Source organism: Copadichromis virginalis, linkage group LG11, assembly GCF_057382275.1.
Source record: "Copadichromis virginalis isolate Kocher_CV1m ecotype Utaka linkage group LG11, C_Virginalis_male_GT1.1, whole genome shotgun sequence".
NCBI classification, from domain to species: Eukaryota; Metazoa; Chordata; class Actinopteri; order Cichliformes; family Cichlidae; genus Copadichromis; species Copadichromis virginalis.
The window spans coordinates 32,919,486-32,939,537 of NC_140628.1; the positions used below are offsets into that span (position 1 = coordinate 32,919,486).

A 20,052-nucleotide genomic window follows, 5' to 3' on the forward strand; every position below is an offset into this window, starting at 1 on the left:
CGTTTTATACCTGGATAAACCTGATTACCACATGTGACTCGAAGAGTGATGCTAATTCCTCGTAACATTTTGTATAAAATAGTAAATGAAGTGTTCTAACCTTTGATTTTTGCAATACAATGCAAGATTTATAGTTTTGAACTCATCCGTACAGTAGCGCTACCCGCTTAGCCCTCTCTGAGAAACGGCGAGCAGACTAATGAGCTTTATGGATGACTGCCAGTAAAGAAACCTTTTCATCACGCCATGACCATTTCCTGGGAAAGAAAATGGACTAAAAAATATATTAAACATGTCAGGGGTTTTAAGCTTTTAAGGCAACACTCAATGGATCGACAGACCAGCTCCTGCATGAGTGAAGGGATTAAATTCAGCCTAATAATACTAAAACAACACTATAAAATAAGTATATTCTTTCACTCTGCTTTGATATTTCATAATTATTCCACCCTTCACTTAGATGTTTTACTAATCATGGGATAAGAGGTCAAATGACTGAATTAAAACTGGACATGCATGCGCACGTGTGTGTGTGGGTGGGTGTGTGTATAATATGAAAGAGGGCCAAAAAAGAAGAAAAAACATAATCACAGAAAGCCTTGTGTTTGAGAAAGAACCAAAGAAATCTGGTTATTCACCTGCATGAGCAGAATGTAAGGAGGAAGACAAATATCACTGACAGTGATATACACATACTTTTTTTCTATTTGTCATTAAAATACTGTTTCCAGTGAACATGGTGTGCGGGTTGGACTTTGTGTGTACAGGAGTGTGTGTTTAGGCAGTATCAGTCATCGTGCAAGTTTAGGACACTGAGGTTGAGGAAACAAACATCCCATTTATATGAAAGAGGATCTCTCAGAAAGGAGCACACACACACACACACACACACTTACCTTCAACATACAGATCAAATAAGCATATACATTCACGCAAACTACACAAATACACACTAAGCATGTACGCTTTCTGAGGTAACGGATAAACACAAACTAAAAGCTGAAAGCTGACGCCAACACACACACATACACTGTAACCAAATCAAGCTCTCATTCATCAGGGCAGGAGAAGGTCCAGCAAGCTAAATAAACTGAGCCAAGCAGAACTGTTTGACCAGTCATATGATATTAAATGTATAACAGTCAGCATGGCTTTGACCCCGTCATCTGATATGGTGTGTCTATATATTTCCATCACTCTGACCACATTCAAAGATTAGAACATTTCTAAAGTATCTAAATCAAAATTGGGGTTAAGAAAAAACATTTAACCCATACATAATGACTGCATAAATAAACAGATAAACATTTTTTATCCATTTATTTATTCGATTTTGCTAATTGGTAGGGTCTTACGTCAATACCAGTGATCTTGATCACAAAGTATTTTAGTCGAAAAGTGATTTGTTAATGCTCTCCCAGAACCGCATCATTAATGCATCCACTGTTTTAGTGCTAATACATTTCCTGCTGCTATTGTGTGATATGAAAACCATTTATCGTGCATCTGCAACAGGAACTGCTCTATGCTCATCACCAAATCCAAAGTCCACATGGAAAGAGATGCTTATGTAAGAGCGGATGCTTGGATGTGTGTTTTTATGTACTTTATGTGGCAAATGTATGTGTTCAAATGTTTATCCAAACTGTGAGGCACCTTCTAACAGTTCCTAAAGTCCCATACAAATAAAGCATTATTTCTATTAAAGCCATCACTTCTAAAATTTAATGCACAAATTTTTTTTTTGATGCTATATCAATTTAATTAATCTTCAAGCAGAGTGATCCTTGTTATGAAAATGTTTAGTCACACAAACACGGTGATAACTTGGGCTTCCTGGATGTGCAGCAAGCTTGAATATGGGGACAGGAAGAGCAAAGTATAAATCATAAATTGTATGTGTTGGTGACTTGTATCCCAAGGAGCAAAACACTTTTACTTCTAGCAATTTTTTTAACTTTTATTTTTTAGTAGGTATCCTAATCAACTGATCATTTATGTAGCACTTCATATCTTTAACTAATGATGCTCATCTGTACTGACTGAACAGCTCTGACTGCATGCTATTTAGTGTTTACATTTATTGTGACACATCAAAGTCTTGTTCTGGCTAAACTCTAAAGTCTCCACTAAATGTGAAGTTCTATTTATAGCAGAGACATTACGTTGGTTAGAGGTGTTTAATGCACAGTGTAAAGGAAATAAGTTTGTTGCATTCGTAATGCTGTGCTGTCATTTATGGAAAGCTTGTATACGTCTGCTGAGCTCTGTCTGATTTACTGCAGTCTGTACACTGCAGGGCTGTGTTTGTGTGTGTGTCCAGTGAGAACGGTGACGTCAGGGTTTCCACTGTGATATCTAGTCTGGAGAGTGTCTTGATACTGGTGGGGGGCACCCAGATAACAAACAGCTGGAAGAGAAGACTGCACGCATGCACAGCGTACACCCACGCAGTCTGTAAGACTTCTTAACGATATGCAGTCAGAGTGAAGTGTACATGTGCTTACATTAAAATGAGGTACTTTCCGATCAAACCATGTGTGCGCAAGTGCGTCTGTGTGTGTGTTTCGGTCCATCCAGACAAGATCTGCACTGGGAGCAGATGGTGTTCGGATGGTGGGGATTTAGTCAGCACTGCTCGTTAACCATCAGCAGCTGATACTGAAGACTGTGAATCAGATAACCTTAAGAAAGTTTATACTGTTCGAGCCTAAATATTACTTGTAAACAGATGTGAATTCCTTTTTAATAGCAACTTGGGGTTTTTTTCCATCTTAGAATAAAACTTCAGTATTTTCTAGCAACTAATATATAGGCCTATATCAAGGATCTTGCTGTTAGAAATCAGTTACATACATTCCAGCATACAACATTACTCCTCTCATAGTGCATACATACAAAGTCTATGCAATGAAGAAAATGGACTCGAAGCTGTATTGCAAAAATCCCTCAGCTGGGATTCTCCCATAGACTATGGACTCCTCTGATGCCACCAACAATCAGAAATGAAAGACAAGACTATTGATGCCATTTGAGGGCATCTGGAGATGTATGTTGTAGAAATTATTATGTGATGGACTTCACTGAAAGCTGTGAAAGTATTATACTGTAACTTTATCCCAGCTATCTTGCTTGCAAATATTTGTGGGATTACAACACTGCAGTCTTCAGGCAAGTAACACAAGATGAAAAAAGTTAATAAATAAATGAATTATAAAAAAGCCTACTTGTAGCTCTCCAGCTCTCGTGCAGAGGATACAGTGAGGAAGCTGTCTGTTCTGGGGTTGTAAGTCAGGGGACCAGGCAGCAGAAAACCAGGGAGGAACCTGCCAAAAGAGTAGCTGTCCTGCTCGAAGAACATCAGCATCCCGTCCATAGACTGGATACAGAGGGAATGATGACCTGATGGAGAGAGTGGGGGGCAGCAAAGTAGATTTATTCACAAGCTAAAATGTTTTGAACTGATAATAGCAAACAAAAACACACAAAAAACAATGTAATTAAATACAATGTTATACTGTGAACTCAGGTATGTTTTGCTAGGTATTTTCCAGTTTGGCTTTCAGAGAGAGGTTAATTTCATGTAGCAATTAACAACGTCGGTGGCGTAAAAACAGGTGGAGCTTCAACTTTTAAGTGTATCCTAAGCTTTCCCCCATGTTTCTCTGACACAATTTGAACAAACAACCTAGTCTAACATCATCAATGTCACTGAACAGAAACCATCTCAAAGTGTACACCATTATCTACATTTGTACAACTCATCATGTCCAGTCACTCTCTGGGACTTTTAGCTCCACCTTTCGAAACACTTTGGCCTTTAGACAAGGTCAGACTGCACAGCAAACAAACTAATTCATGTAAAGAATACAGGCTGCTTTTTTGGCTGCTTCATCTACATCCCTCAATAAAAAAAAAACAACAAAAAACACTTTTTTTTAATAACACAAGCACCAAAGATCCTGGAGGACTTTTGTGGCTTTTGTTTAATTTCAGCCCTGATGTTGTGTTGTGCTGTGAGGTGCGTTACTCCCTCTGCCTGAATCTGATATCTCCATTAACACCTCCATACTCATACACACAGACACCTGGCTGTAAGTATAAATGTGTTCAAGACTACGTGTTTATTAGGAAAGGCCTGGTGTAGGACATACTAAGCCCCGACACACAAAATACACAGCAGCACACACTGCCATAAAGCAGTGGGGCTGTGTGACCAGAGAACTATAATTAGGCCTCAATGCGCTATTAAAACTCACACTGCCATCAACTAGAGGTCAGGGAGACAGCCACCTACAGTGCACACAAACACATACATACATACTTAACATCTATCACCAAGGATTTAGACAGAAAAGCCACACACTCCTACACACCTATTCTGTGTCAACAAGTATGTGTGTGTGAGAGTGTGTGTGTGCCTGAGTGATGAGCGGCCATTCAGGGTGGCCATTAACACACTGAAGGACAAGGTCTCATACATCGCAAACACACCCTGTGAATAAAAGTGTGTTAAACACAATATTTGATGGAGAGCCAACAGCAAATGTTGAAGCAGAATGTGCATGTCTTCATATGGGTGGATTACATCCAGCCACAAGTGTGTATTCTTGAGTGTGGAGTTAAAAAAAAATATATATCTGAAAAACAAATGTAGTCTTCTGAGGACCGAGTGCATTGTGTTTAGTTCAAAACTGTAAGTCATGAACGTCTGCTGTCCAAATGTCCTTAATGTGGAACATTTGTGGAAATGCACAAGCTCCAGCCAATTATAGTGTTGACAGTGTCTCTTAAACACTAGTGTTCTGTATTTTCTTAAAACAGACCCAGACTGTGATTGTTTTCATTTATATTATGTTCAATATAATTAAATTAAAGCTAAAACAACCCTAAATTCAGCTGGCTGAGGTTGCCATAAAGAGCAATTTGTCCTAAATGTCAGCATACGTCATTTATGTTTAAAATTTTTAATTTAATAAATGGTGTTCTGTCATGAACAGGTGGATTCATTGTCTGTTTTCCACTTTTTTCTCTACTTGCATTTGCCTGTTGCTGTGTATTGTTTTCCTCATTCACACCGGCCTAGAGACCTGTTGGTGACTACCCAGAAACCGTTGGGGAAAAAATGCAGATTCCGGAACAGTTGTGAGTCATTGCTGGAGGTTGTTGGCTATTGCATGCAACTGATTGCTCAACTCTCTTTCATACAGGCCCAGAAATCTATTAGTGACCCGGTGATAAATGCAGTCACTAGTTAAAACTGTGTACTCCACAACTGGTTCATGCAGGTTCATGCAGTTTTGTGATCAACTGAGGAGCTTGGGTAGATAGCAGGTTGTGGTGGTTGCCAGTAGTTTCCAAGAAAGGTACGAACTTGTCTGCAAACAGTTGCAGACTACTCACCAGGTGGTAGTGAAATTGTGAAACATACGATGCAACCTGGGAATGTAGAGAGTTTGCATTTGAAGAAACAGTTGTGCCTTCTCACTGGAACCAACACATTTCAAAAGGCAAAGCTTTTACTTTTGAGGGAAACATTCTCGGTTTCCGATTTGAGTATGAAAGTAAATGTAAGTGTTTGCAGGCAACTCAGTGTCTTTAATGCAAATTATGAGCAAACAAAACAATTTGCTAGTGACTAAAGGAATCAAAAGGAGGTTTTTGACACCCTCTTTGAGACAGATTTCACCTGGTGATAGCTAGCAACCTCGATCAACCACACACCAAGCATTTTGCCTCTGGGTCACCAACTGGTCTCTAGGCCTGTGAGATGAAAACTTCCGTTAGAATGAATAGTAATGTCAACAAATGCTGTACCATCCAAAACGGTATGCTGTGGTAGGCAACTTCTTCTGTTGGTGGGAAAATATACAGTATTACAATTTTATAAAGGTCACTAAGATTTCTTTGAAAATGACTTCTGGTTTTATAAATTTTATTTCCTTGAAATTTTCCTAAAGATGAATATTTTGTGCATTTTTTATAGACTAAAAAAAATCACTAACAATATCTATATATAATAATCTAACCTACAGTAGTACGGACATAAATAATGACTATTTGAAAAATGTACATTTTCAATTAAGTATGTTCTGATATAAATTCAATCAGTCACTCAAGGAAATTCTTCTGAAAAATTTTACATCACCATTTCTCCCGCAACAATAACAGATACTATCGGATGTTCAAGATACTAGCTGGATATTATCATGAGAGAGTAAAACAAAAAAATAAACTGCTAAAATATTTCACAACCTACTGCATTATTGAAATCCATCAATTATAAGCAACAAATCAGATTTGGAAACAGGTTACCGCATTATAAAAGGGAAAAACAGACAACAGCATTGAAATGATCAAAGTCATTTTGGTTTCTTAAGTCATTGTTCTACTCGAAGCAGACCAAGACTGTGTGAACAGGCTGAGGTAAAGACCTGTCTCAGACAAACACTTCACCGATTTGTCAGGTTTCTGGATGTCATTTCCGACCCTCAAAGGCAGCTCAAGGGTCAAAACAACAGACACTCAGCACAGCCTGACATGACTCTGTATCATCAATAATAAGAAATACAGAGTGAAAACGAGAGCCAAGCTGTTTCATAACAGCAACTGTCCAAATGTAATTTCACACGCCCACGGCCAGGTATAGTGTGTCAAAGAGCCCAGTATGAGAGCCACTGCTCAGACACAGTGGAGGAAACAGGCCTGTATTAGTGTCATTAATAAGACTTGTTGAACAAGCACACAGAGCAGCCAACAAAGCACAGAGGCTGGCCGCACACTGCTGTGGGCAGCACCTCGCCTCTGTGTAAATATGAGAGAGAAAATGTGAGAGTGTGAGAGAAAGAGGGAAAGTTGTAGGTACATGTGAATGTGCTGGCTCGGGGACCACAACATGTGAGTGCATGCATCTATGTGTCTATATATATATATATATATATATATATATATATATATATATATATATATATATATATATATATATATATATATATATATATATATATATATATATATATATATATATATATATATATGTGTGTGTGTGTATATGTGTGTATATGTGTGTGTGTGTGTAAGACCAGTCTATACTTCGACTGTAAGTGTGTGGCCTGAAAGTGACCCAAACCAAATGGCAGCCCAGCTATTAGAGTAGTATTAATACAGAGCTGCTATTACAGTGCCTACAGCACTGCTAAATGGGTGCTATTATAGACCAACACATGCAAACCCACACGCACACACACTCACGTGTAACAGCAGACACGACTTGCAAAAACACTCCCACACGCACACACGCTAGTTTCCATATCCAAACCAAGCAGCAACCTCCACGGGTGACAAATGAACCCACATGGATGTGCCAAAACTGCAGTACCTCTAGTGGCCACTTGAGGCTGGCTACAAAAGTGAGTGAGTACCTGTAAACTCCAATGTTAAAATGACCAACTTTACAGCCTTAAAAAGCATTCATACAGACTGGTAATAAAATGTTTTATGCCACTACATAAGTTTACTTCCTTCACAACAGCTTTAAAGTGGATGAACCTTATTATAACTCCTCCATCTAGAAATTGGATTTAAGGGGCATGGCCACTTTGACTGATAGGTCTGTCCCCAGGCAGGCAGCCAAAAGCAATTTGTTTCTGCTAGTCCTCAACTCTGCTAAATGTACTTAATGAGCTGGATCTCTCCACTGCATTTGTGCTGTTGGTGGCTTGTTGGGCATTTTAAGAGAATTATCTCATAATTAAAATGGATTGCTGTGTGGTACAGAATCACCAGGAAGTCTGTGTATCTGTTTTGATACATTTTTAATATTGCAGTAGTCTGTTACTTAGCACAAATTTACCAAGATATCTGTGTAGGGCGTTTATTCCTTACAGTGTATGCATGCAGCGTACTATCCAAGCTTTCTATTGTTAGTTGGTAACATGCCACTAAATTAATTCTCATCAAAATATGGTTAGTTGTGGCTCCAGAATACTCCAGAACACTTCCACAACACAAGCAAATGTTAAGGTTTCAAAATACAACCACAAAAATGGATGATGTCATAGTGACCAAATCTGTCTATTATACTAACTGTGATCTAAACACACAGAGTCTTATCACACAACATCTGTGGAAGAAATACATTTTCAGAAGTCTGCTCTTGCCTCAGAGCTGTGACTATCACTGTCTATGCAGTAAAACTACACAGAAAATACTGTCCAGTGTGTGTGTGTGTGTGTGTGTGTGTATGTGTGTGTGTGTGTGTGTGCAAGATAATCATTACGAGTATGTGTATGTTTGTGTTTCATCCAATCAACTGTGAGATCGGCTCATTTTCTTGTAAACTATGTGAAATGGTGAGGAAAGAGCAAACAGCGAACATCTTTTCCCAATAAAACGCACACAGATCAAAAACTCATCTGCCCTTTAAAAGGAAAAGAGAAATAAAAATAGCCTCTTCTGTGTGTATGTAGTCAAACAGAACACAAATATCTTCAGTTATAAATGAAGCATTGATCGTTATTGGTATAATTTAGACTACAAAACTAAACAGCTGCTACAGTAAACAAAGAAGACAGAAATAATGCAGAACAGTGCAAAATAAGTGGGGAGCACTTCTGTTGCACATCATCCTTTCCCCTCTCCTCTGTTTCTACTATATCCAATCTAAAATGCAAAAAAAAAAAAAAAAAAAAATCCGTCCATAACAATTATAATCAAAAACAAGGTTAAAAAAAGGCAGGCAGCAAACTGAGAATTTAGATGAAGAGTTGCAACATCAAAATAGATTCAGATTTCCCCAAATGTCATTTATTTTGGGGGATTTTTCTCTAATAATTTTTTAGGATTATTGCCACATATATATAGTCTTACACTCATAAACATTTAAAAGCACTAAAAATGATCTAAAAATGTAAAAAAAAAAAAATTTTTTGAAAGAATAAGCATTACCATTATCTGCAAAATAAAGCATGTGTAAACATGCACACCATTCTGATGAAGCCGTTCTTGAACAAGGCACTAAATCTCTACTCAGAACTCCTTACTTGGGAAAGCTGGGAAAGGGGAATTCCCGTACAAGAATTAAAACAGGACCTCATTCATTCAGTATCAAGGTGAAATAGAAGAGCAGTTCTAGGGCCTGTACTGCCATCTACTGGTGTACACTATAGGAAAAGACTAGAGATGTAAAGTGAATACTAGTCTGCCTGTATGGTTTTCTGTGTTTACCGAGTTTCCGGTCAAGGGCTGTTTAAGGGATAAGACTTGGTTTAGGGGTTAACCAGAGGTTTAGGTTAGGAAACAGCATTGGGTTGAAACATTTACTTGTGGTTATAAAGTTCAAGGTCAAATGGTCAGGAATGCATGTCTATTTTTAGTCATAAGTAAGGATCGCTAAAACATTTAGGTACACAGATGTCAAACTTGGACATGGCACAAAGACCCAGTTTTATTTACACCACACTACTTCACAACAATCAGCTACCTCATGTCATTTTAGACTGCAAGAACCCCAGAGATCACAAGTTGCCCTATAAGGAAGCACTTGGCGACAGTAGAGAGCATGGGTGAAAGAACACAAGTTTACATGAGAGCTCAGCTGACATCTGAAACACATCCTGCACAGTGTGGGGAAACCAGAAAACACGTGGACACAGTCAGAGTTATTGGTTTGTGGTATGTCCTACACACGTGCACTCAGTACAGGCCAAGGTATTGGTTTTGGTTTTAATTAGCCCACACTGTTCTTTCTATCAATCAAATACACACTCAGATGAGCACTTGCACACAGACAGACAGACAGGCTCTCTAAACATGAAGTGAATGACGGATTCATCATGCCAGGCCACAGAGTCTGGCAAGCTCTCTGTTCACACACACACCTTGACAATACAGGCTTTATTTGGAAATGTCATTTTCTCTCCTTTAAAGGGGGTTCCCTGTGTTTCTGTGAGTGTGTGTGTGTGTGTGTGTGTGTGTGTGTGTGTGTGTGTGTGTGTGTGTGTGTGTGTGTGTGTGTGTGTGTGTGTGTGTGTGTGTGTTTTTCTTGGATGCTTACTCCATTAGGGCTTTCCCCTACTTGGTTTTTCCAAAAGCCCAATAGACTAAAGAGAGCGCAGCTACATGACCTCTCTCTTTCTCTCCCTTTTCCTCCTTCACTCTTCTTATAGACTTTTATAGTTTTATGTATTTGTCCAGCGCTGCCAATTGCCTCTTATGCCAAGACACATGCACAGATGTTCACTAATGCACACCGCTTGCACTTCAATATATTTGTGAGGTCCCTCACTGATGTTGATGATAATCAACACAACTAAATGCCTATACTCAGCCTTTTGACTTTCCTTTATTAAATACTCAAAAGAAAAACCCACACGCAAAAGCTGACACACAGAACTTGTAAAGCAGTAAAAGTACCCTTTATAGCCAGCCACTATTCCTGGTGGACATAAAGTTTTCTTTGGTATAAATGACTTACATGTGTGTGCATGGCTTATGGCACTGCTGTCAGAAAGCTGTTACTAAGAGAAGTTATTATGCACCAAAATTCTTGTGTGATTCCAGGACAGCTTTACATCTCTCTTGTTTAAAACAATATTATGAAAAAAGTGAATTTAGTGTACCCGTGACTCCTCCAAAGGTGCCGTAAGTCATGTTGCAGGCTGTTCTTTGCAGGTTATGCTCATAAACCAACTTGAGCTGGTACTGGTCACCATGCTCCACGTTCCCTGCAGTGCCTGCATAAGGTTAAAAAAAAACACACAAAAAACCCAACTTCAATTAAGAGAAGATATAATGACACCCTTAAAAGTGAAAACTGATCCCAAAAAGGGTGGCTGTGGCTTAGCAAGTGGTTTGGGATTTGAAGATCAATGGTTCATGTTCTCCAGTCTGCATGGTGAAGGGCAAGATACTGGACATCAAATTAGCCATAAGGCATCCATGAGCGTGTGAGTGTGACAGATATAGGGAACTTAAAGAGCAGAGAACAATCTGTGTATGAATGTGGTTTGTAATGTAAGTGCTTTGAGTGCTCCGTGGTGTAGAAAAGCATCTTATAACTATCAGTCCATTTACTAAACATAAATAATGAAAACCCTGTTTATGTAAATTTTACCTGATACAGAGTAGACTGACAGCTTTCTGGGGTGGAGAACAGCCAAGTGAAGAAGCTCTGAACACCTGAAAAGACAGCAAAGAAAGTACTAAAGCAGTTCAATAATACGATAACCTACAAAACTAAAACCCTTTTATCAGAATCAGAATACTTTGTGTGAAATTATGTGTTACAGTTACTCCAAGATACTGAACCAAATTTAACCAAAGATACAATATATTACAAAGTTACATAATATAAAAAATTGCTCTAATAGATACAAATAGCTCAATTATAAATATACTGAATATTAAAGGAGATTAAACATATTTGATTGACATTTTACTCTAAACTGTAAAACTTTGTGATTTGCATGTCCAAAAGGGTGTACTGTGCATTCGATGGAGAGGAATTATTTCCTGTGTTGTGCAGTGGTGCATTTGGGTAATGTCCTTTACAGCTTAACAGGACCCCATGTTGATTATTTTGGATGGATACCTCTAAAAATCCACAATTATTTAACAAGACCACCTAGTTATAAGCCAAATAACAGCTAAAATCACTACGCTAGAATAACACTAGAACTGCGGCCCTGCAGCTGGTAAAGATAGAGTTTCTTTCTCAGACACCAGCAGGGCAGATGCTTCCTGCCACTGTGGCTGAATCCATGTTCTTAACTCAAGGGTGGCATCCACTCTTATTCTCTCTCATTCGTCTAAAATAATTACTGCAACAGCTGGTGCATTTTTTTAACATTGGTTATGGTTTAGGTGTAGATGATGTTCCAGTGATGCTGATCCTAGATTTTTCACTTATTTACCTTGCCACAAAACCACTGAGACGGAATGTGTCCGCTTTCTGGGCTGAGAACAAATGCGTCTTACTAAGTTTCAACCACTGCAGTTATGTTTGCTGAGAGAACAACAACAAGGAACTAGAAAACTGAAAACCACAAGCTTTCGCTCTTTCTTAGAAAACCAAGAAAACAAAACCTTTCACCATCTGCCCACCTCGGTCTGCCTCCACAATATTTACAACGTGCTTTGCTATCAAGGCCAGCGTCCAAAATGTCCCACCAGTCTCTGAAGAATGCTGTGCCGAAAAACCGCAGGTAACTAAACACAACGTCTTCCAAACAGACTGATTTAGTTGGATTCTGCTCCCAGTGTGATGATGTGGGAAGCCTTCGAGACAGACCACAGCTTTTCCCAGAAACCTTCCATTCCAGGACGTTCCTGTGCAGCCGCAGCGAGGCAATGTGTGGTATTAATGTTGAGATTAATGTTAAAGAAAGGCAGCATCAATTTCACAGACAGATTCAAGTCCTTGATTATTTTAACAGATAAATAAAGGTTTGGATTTTACTGTGTATTTACTACAGTAAACAATGAGTCTAAAATACTACACATATTATATGAATCTCTAGTTTCTTTCATGGTTCAGGACTAAATTGTCACACTGGTGACATTACTGCATGAGTTGTACAGCTGCTGATTTATGGGAACTACAAAACTCCCTTAAGAGTCTGTGCCACATGCTGCTTGTAATGTTTTGAGCACTTAGGGCAACACCACATTTTACTATATTTACACAGTGCATGTTCTTCTTCTATGTCTTATCCAAAGGATTTCCACAATCACTAGAGTCAGAAAACATTATTTGACTTTGCTTTCTGTCTCACCTACCTTTTCCACATTGTCTTGTGACCTGCTGCCGTCCCCAGGTACAGCACTTTTGGATTTGCTGGGATAAAACTAAGATTTGCAAACCATGCCAAATGTTACCAGTACCTTTCAATGACAATGACTGTATCTCTAGTGTTTTGATTTTTCTTTTTTTTTTCTTTTTTTGTGTGTGTGTGTGTGGGGGGGGGGGGGGGGGGGGGGGGGGTTGCAGCTACATCAAGTAGGAATTGGTCCACACTGCAATCAGTCATTGTCTGGAGCCCTTCAAGATGGTATTAAAAAAACATTTACACTAACCATCGATATTTGAACACTTAAGAATATTTCACAAAGAACACATCTAGCAAAAATTAAAAGTAGGGTCTACAAATTCTAATTACAAGCAGTTAAAGGTCCCTCACTTTCTCTTCATTTGTCGAGGTTTTCTTATCTCACTTCATTAACCGTCATGGATTAAAAAGGTATGGAGCCTGAGAAGGAGTGAATTTGTTAAGTTATTTATTTGAAGTTTTTTTTTAATGTAGCTGTAAAATATGAGTGCAGTGTTGAATCAAGCAAGCGTGTGTTTTAGTCATAACTTCAACTTTTCAATTACATATATAATAGAAAATCTGAGATATTCAATCCTTCAAAATCTTTATAGTCCTGCTTTAATTTCCTTTTTTTCCAGCTCTGAATAATTACCACAATAATCCTATATCTAATCAACACTGCCGTATCCCCCATAATTGCTTTTATCCTTCTTCCCACATTTACATAGTTTTGAAACCTGATCAATGTCTCTTCAAAACAAGTGATTTTTTCCTGGACACATCTGCACATTACACTTGACTGACTCGTAGTATCCAGCAATGCACTAACATCGCTGGAAGTGGCCCTGGGTTTTAAAACTATGCTAGAAACTCAGTGATTAGCCTGACATTATAAGCACAACTATGTTTGGGCCACTGATAGATCGTGTAAATCATGAGTCGGGAGAGAAACTCCTGGCAATCTTGGTTTGAGGTTAGCATACTTTGCAGTGGAAAAAGATGTTAATGTGGTTGTAAGTAACAGAAGGGATGCTTTTTTCTATGAATGAAAAAGCAGAGCATTAAGCTACAAATGGTTATTTCTGCCTGGCATTTTAAAGTAAGGCTTTATTACAGGCTATACTATGAATGCTTATAATTCACACGAGGTCATGACACAGAGTTCAAGAAAGCCCTGTGATTCATTACTGCAGAAAGGCACACATATGTAACAGATGACACTGAACATTCAATTACAGGGCAGCTCCTCTGTGCATCCTGCTTCAGTTCCTAAAGCTCTATCAACTGCACAGTATCCTCTCTAACTGTGACCTCTGACCTGTTCAGCCACCAAAGACAATGCAAATATAAGACTGGTTACTTTTCAAAAAGACCTGTCTTGCTTTGCCTAAATCTGCAGTGATTGCTGGAATGGCTCACATCAAACACACATATTTGCAAGAATGATCTAAAAGCTCAGATTTCAGATTGATTTAAATGCTTCATCTCAAATCAAGCATGTGAACTCGGTATGATGTCAGTGAGAGTGGATGTATTTAAAGTGGACATGAAACACTACATGTCATTTCTATTTTGTACCAACAAGCAATGCTCTGTGAATGTATGCTCTCTGCGAAGCTGGATTGAGGACATACATGTTTCAAGTTAAAGGTTTTAAAGCAGCGGTTCCCAACCCCCGGGCCTCGGACCGGTACTGGTCCGTGAGTCGTTTGGTACCGGGCCGCGAGAGTTGAGGCCCGGGTGTGAAATGTATGTTTTTCAGGGTTTTTATCGTTTTTCAGTGTTATTTTGTTATCGTTTTTATCTTTAACTCTGTTTTCCTGGGTCTTTTCACGTGTGTTATGAATAAATCTTCTTTTTTTCGGTACTGGTACTAGTTTTATTTTGTTGTATTTATCCGCGACACCTTAAAGGCCGGTCCGTGAAAATATTGTCGGGCATAAACCGGTCCGTGGCGCAAAAAAGGTTGGGGACCGCTGTTTTAAAGCATGTGTTTAGAGCAAGCCCCACCAAACCCTTGTTTCAACCTTTTTGTGAGAGGCAACCAATCGGAAGCAAGATGGTTTAAAAAGATTTGATGTTAGCATTAACATCTACTGTCGACAAACTCTTTCTGCCTGCCTCTGTCCGTTTAAAAGAGCAAATGTGTAATTTGTGAGGTAGCACTTTTGTGAGACTGTGACTGGGAGTGCTTATATCAATTTGTCCTACACAACACCACCACAGTGGTCAAGGCCTGACATGGTGGAAGGCAGCCAAGAAGGCAGGAGATAAGGTGCAATGAGGGATTAGCAACATAATCAATGGTCCTAGTGTTAGAACACAAGGCTGTGGTGATTTGACTTGACTTATCAGGAGTGACACTAAAGACCAAATCCATTTTAGTTTCATTCAGACAAACTGAAAAGAAATGTTGACAAAACTTTGACTCAAAAAGGGGAAAAGAGCTTAATTTAGAGAAAGAACCAGCAATGACTACGGTACATTGTCATATGTTTTTGGTATGCTTGTCCACTGTTTGTGGGTTAGATTTGCATACTTACGAAACAAACTTGCCCAGTTCGACTTGGATGATGGCATTTTGAAGCTGAACTTCAAGCAGCTGGGCATCAGCTTGACCTCCTTCAATAGTCTTACTGGCATGTGGGGAGAAGATTCGCAGCATCCCCATGTAACTTCCCACTACAACTTTGTCTGCAAATTTATCATCACAAAGAGGGGAAATAGCAGAGAGAATAGAGGTTATTACTCATTGGTAGCAGTCTAACTTTTATTATTTTGGAGTTTGACATACTGCAAAGAAAAGAGGTCCAGTGGCTCAAGCGGTGTTACCATCAGCTCTTCTTTCAACCAGCTTGAAAAAAATACAGTTTAGGAACACATATTATAATGCAGAGTTGAACTGCAAATCAAAATGAGAAGGGTTTTATTTATGCTCCCATACTTCTGTGTTTTGGCTACTTTGAGGATATCTAAATGGGATGTTTTATGCTTTTGCTTTTTTTTTTGTTGTCCTAAGCTTCAAATAGTGAGGTGACTTTGAAGGGCCATGAGTGCCGCTATCTATGAGTCAAAAGCTCAAATTTCAGATAGTGAGTAACGGCAGGTGTCCGTATTATGGCCATCTCAGGTGAACACCTCTCTCACTTTTGTGCTTTTGGATGGAGAAGGGCAGCCAATAAGAAAAGAGTTCATTTAAAAGGAGAGGAACTAAAGTGTTGTTCACACAAAGGACTGAACTAGGAGCCTTCACAAAGATAAATAAAGATAATTCAGGACTCTGAAACATCCATCCATCCATTCGCTTCCACTTATCCTTTTCAGGGTCACGGGGGGTGCTGGAGCCTATCCCAGCTGTCATAGGGCGAGAGGCAGGGTACATCCTGGACAGGTCGCCAGACTGTCACAGGGCTAACACACAGGGACAGACAACCATTCGCACTCTCATTCACTCCCGCATTCACACCTATGGGCAATTTAGTCTTAGACTCCGAAACAATAAGAAGAAAATCTAGTTCAGGTTGCCGACAATCACAATTAAATTTAATAATAACAGTTTAAAGCTTCAGTTGGCAGAAATCTAGTAGTAAGTGCGTATACACAAATTATATCCAGTAGACACATTTAACTTGATGTGTTTTTATCCTGACAGAATAAACTAGAAGTGACGTACTAAGAAAGATAGATAAATGGGATGGCTAGTGTATCAGTTCCTCACAACACACTGACCGTGTCCAGTGCCACTGTTGTCCACGTCTCCAACACACAGGCATCCCTGGTCAAACTCCTCCCCTTCGCCAAGTGTTGCTGACCACCAATCACGTGCCTTGAACAGAGACATGCCGCCTCTATTTGACCAGACAGGAACACAGAAGAAGTGAAGGATTAGATGCTGTGAACAAAATAAATAACCACAGAATGTTCAGTTAATGACTTTCTCTGTATAACTGAATAACTATAGGTACAAAAACATTGTAGACAGATGAGCAAAGAGACAGAGCAGAGTATGCATCTACAAGGCATTAACTTTTCACAGCATTATCTCCTGTTCACTGAGCAGCTCTAGGTAGAACGCCAGAAATGTTAAGAGCATCACCACAGCAAGTATAAAGAAGGGTTAAGGACTACTTATTCACAAAATCAATCCACCATCTATTTTCCTTCATAAAAGGCTTGCCTTGAGCCATTTGCATAGTGACAGCTTGACCCACTACCCCAGGAAGCCCTAGTGCTCTGAACATAACACTTACAACTACAGCCAATGGCAGAGAAGGGAGCCAGTCATGTGACCTCAGGATTGTGCATGTGAGCATAGAGGGGGGAATAAGGAGGTGTATAGTTGGGGGCAAGCAGCTTTTCTACTTGCTAAGTGCTGAGCAGGTGGAACGGACAGTTAATCCATACAAAGAGAATCCGACCTATTCAGAGTGCACTGCCATGCAGGAAGGGGAGGCTGTTAAAGGAATACATTGACGAGTCATTGCATAAAAAGCAAGGTTTAAAAGGTTAAGAATCTGATCAGTATTACTCTATGATCAGAATAACTTACAGTATCATCCTCTGACTATTTGCATGGCTTTGTGCTAATTTACTGGTTTTGCTTGGGGCAGTCTATTGCTCATCAATGTCTCCAGATTAGATCAATTAGCTTTAAATATATTTTGAGGTTCCTTAAGTAAAGTTTTCAGCATAAATGAGTTACTTTTTAAAAATAAAAACCGAGACACTTTAAACCCTTTGTTAGGCAATTGTGTTTTTTTCTTTTTGTGAATGAGACTTTAAATTATGTGCAAACATCAGACAAATAAAAGTGGAATGGGAAACGTAATTTTAGCCCGTCATTTCCAATGGTTTGTTTCCCTAATTTCGGACTTAGTTCCACGTATTTCGGAGTCTTAAATGTGTGCACAATGCCTATAAATATTAAGAGAAGATAGGATCTTTCTCGAGTTAAATGCTACAGTAGAGAGTCAGTCCAACAATCAAAGAATAGAAAGGAAAAATAAATCAAGAAGTAAATTTATTGTTCTAGTCTGATATTAAATTTTGAAAGCTCTTGGATTTTAGACTTTTGTAATAGCTATTCAATTGTAGATTTATTGCTTCACACCCATAAGGACTCTTGTTTGGGCAACAACACTCTCCATATTTGTACGTTAAAAACAGTAAAGTTAGTGACACAAATTCAAGAACGGTTTTAAGTCGTTGTGAACCTGCACAGGTGAATTACCCTGCAATTACACTCAAGCCGGCTGAATTAACTGTAGCTTAGACGGCTAATTAGCTAGCCCTTCAAGTTCCCTAGTTACACGCTAGCAGATCAGAAACAGGGTCGCTGCTGTTTTCACGGTTTCTCATTTGATAACAAAACGCCTTTGTTATTGTTCCGGTTACCTCTTACCTTCACAGGAATGACCTAGTCCGAAAAATGTCGAAGATTCGTTACTTCTCGGTCACACAAACATCACATTTCTCACCCTCTTGCTTGCAGCCATCGTCCTGTTGTCATGGCACTGACGCTTAGCAGAGAAGCCGGGGGTTAGTGCGCATGAACGGAAATACAAGGGGGTGGTGTTTGGGAAAACGAGTTTTTTCGTGGACCAAAAAAATCTCACTCAAGCGTCTTCGGGTAACTCCACGGGGAGTGTTTTTTTAAAGCATTATTTCTTTTAACTCTGTTTAATCACTCTGTATATCGAATCACAAATCAAATGTGAAAAAACCTTTAAACTTCATTAAATTTGGACAAAAGCAATGTTTTTAAAACTTTTAGATATTATTATTTTAGATTATTCTTCTGCCACCATCTCCGTGGCTATGGCATCTGTCACAGATTTAAATCAGAATTCTAATGGTGCTGTTCCTATCATTATTGATATTTTTCATTATTTCCTTTTAATAATTATTTCCTTTTAATAATAATAATTTTATATATATATAATGTGTTGTTTATTTTATTTTCATTTGTATATTAATAGAGATAAAACCTGTAAATTTTATGACAGTGACATATGTGTAGTAGGTAGGGTATTTAGTTTGTTAACCAAGGAACTGTTGAAGAGTGCACTTAAACCATTGGTATATCTTGGGAGATTCATTACACTTTCTAAATGTGGAAGCTTAGAAGTAGGATTCGCTCGAAAAGGGAGGGCTCGTCCGGGATTTGAACCCGGGACCTCTCGCACCCTAAGCGAGAATCATACCCCTAGACCAACGAGCCATGCAAGCGCACGTGAGCCTAGCCGATTGTGACGCATACGTGTTATCTTTGCTGTTATTTGATTTGCATGTTCAATGTGACCAAAATGATTCTGTACATCTGCACGTCGCGTTTTCAGTGGGAGAAACGATTCGTCACTTATCCAAGTGACTTTTTTTTCATCTTTATGTCAGCATAAGCAAGTATTACAGTAAGTACTGTATATCAGTACATATCTTTATTTTCTTTATCGACATATATCACATAATAACATTGCAGGAAAAGCATTGTAATGGTTTGCATTTGGCTATCCATTGACTCAGTCTGACAGAGTAGTAATTCTGTATTGACCCACTAAAGAAAAATGAAATATGATTCCAGATGTCCACTATTTGTCCTTTATAGTTTATGCTCGTTCAAATACAACAAAAATGAGTTTCTAAGAAAATATGGGCTCGTCCGGGATTTGAACCCGGGACCTCTCGCACCCTAAGCGAGAATCATACCCCTAGACCAACGAGCCACGACTTCTAAATGTGAACACAACAATTTCTGGGATCCAAAGATGCCACGTTGATGAACTTTAAATTGCATCCCACAGTTCATCCACTCCTTGTCCACTGCCGCCATCTGCAGGACATCTTGTGATACACCGGCTAAATCATGACGTCCTGCTGATGTGCAATTGTCAAAATGAATAGTCCATATTCTAAAACATTCTCTTTGTGTGCACATTACATATGGTGCAATATCATTCACAAAAATAGGCACTGTGCACACATCACTTCAAAGACCACTAAACACATTTGTAGAAATGCAGTTACCATTTTTTTTTTAGAAACTTCAGATTTTCTTTCTTTCTTTCTGGAAACTTTCTTAGTAGGCTTAAATTAGAAATTCAGTGGCATACTGAGCTTTCTTCCCAGTATAAAGTAATTCTATAGTTGCCTGAGTGAAATATGTTTGTTAATCTTGACCTTTACAATTTCCTGCTGACTTTACTGAATTATAATTATTCAAGTAATTGTAATCATTTAAGAATGT

The 20,052-nt window shown here is 38.8% G+C and overlaps 1 protein-coding gene and 2 non-coding genes across 5 annotated transcripts in view; all 3 read right to left on the minus strand.

The window, feature by feature from the left end:
* bbs9 (Bardet-Biedl syndrome 9) overlaps positions 1-18,336 on the minus strand; it is a 174,807-nt gene extending 156,471 nt beyond the window's left edge. For 2 of the 3 annotated variants that reach the window (XM_085472091.1, XM_085472089.1), the window contains exons 1-6: positions 18,211-18,336; positions 16,539-16,657; positions 15,353-15,503; positions 11,114-11,178; positions 10,620-10,733; positions 3,228-3,402 (exon numbers count right to left, since the gene is read on the minus strand). In XM_085472091.1, coding sequence (XP_085328217.1) covers positions 3,228-3,402; positions 10,620-10,733; positions 11,114-11,178; positions 15,353-15,503; positions 16,539-16,650 — 617 coding nt within the window. In that variant the 5' untranslated portion in view covers positions 16,651-16,657; positions 18,211-18,336. Of the gene's footprint in view, positions 1-3,227; positions 3,403-10,619; positions 10,734-11,113; positions 11,179-15,352; positions 15,504-16,538; positions 16,702-18,210 lie in introns of all 3 variants that reach the window. The other variant, XM_085472090.1, reaches the window with a different exon arrangement.
* Positions 18,337-18,957: 621 nt separating this feature from the next.
* trnap-agg (transfer RNA proline (anticodon AGG)) lies at positions 18,958-19,029 on the minus strand. Its single transcript has one exon. It is a non-coding gene; the product is annotated as a tRNA-Pro (tRNA).
* Positions 19,030-19,459: 430 nt separating this feature from the next.
* On the minus strand, positions 19,460-19,531 carry trnap-agg (transfer RNA proline (anticodon AGG)). The gene has a single exon. It is a non-coding gene; the product is annotated as a tRNA-Pro (tRNA).
* Between the last annotated feature and the right edge of the window lie 521 nt (positions 19,532-20,052).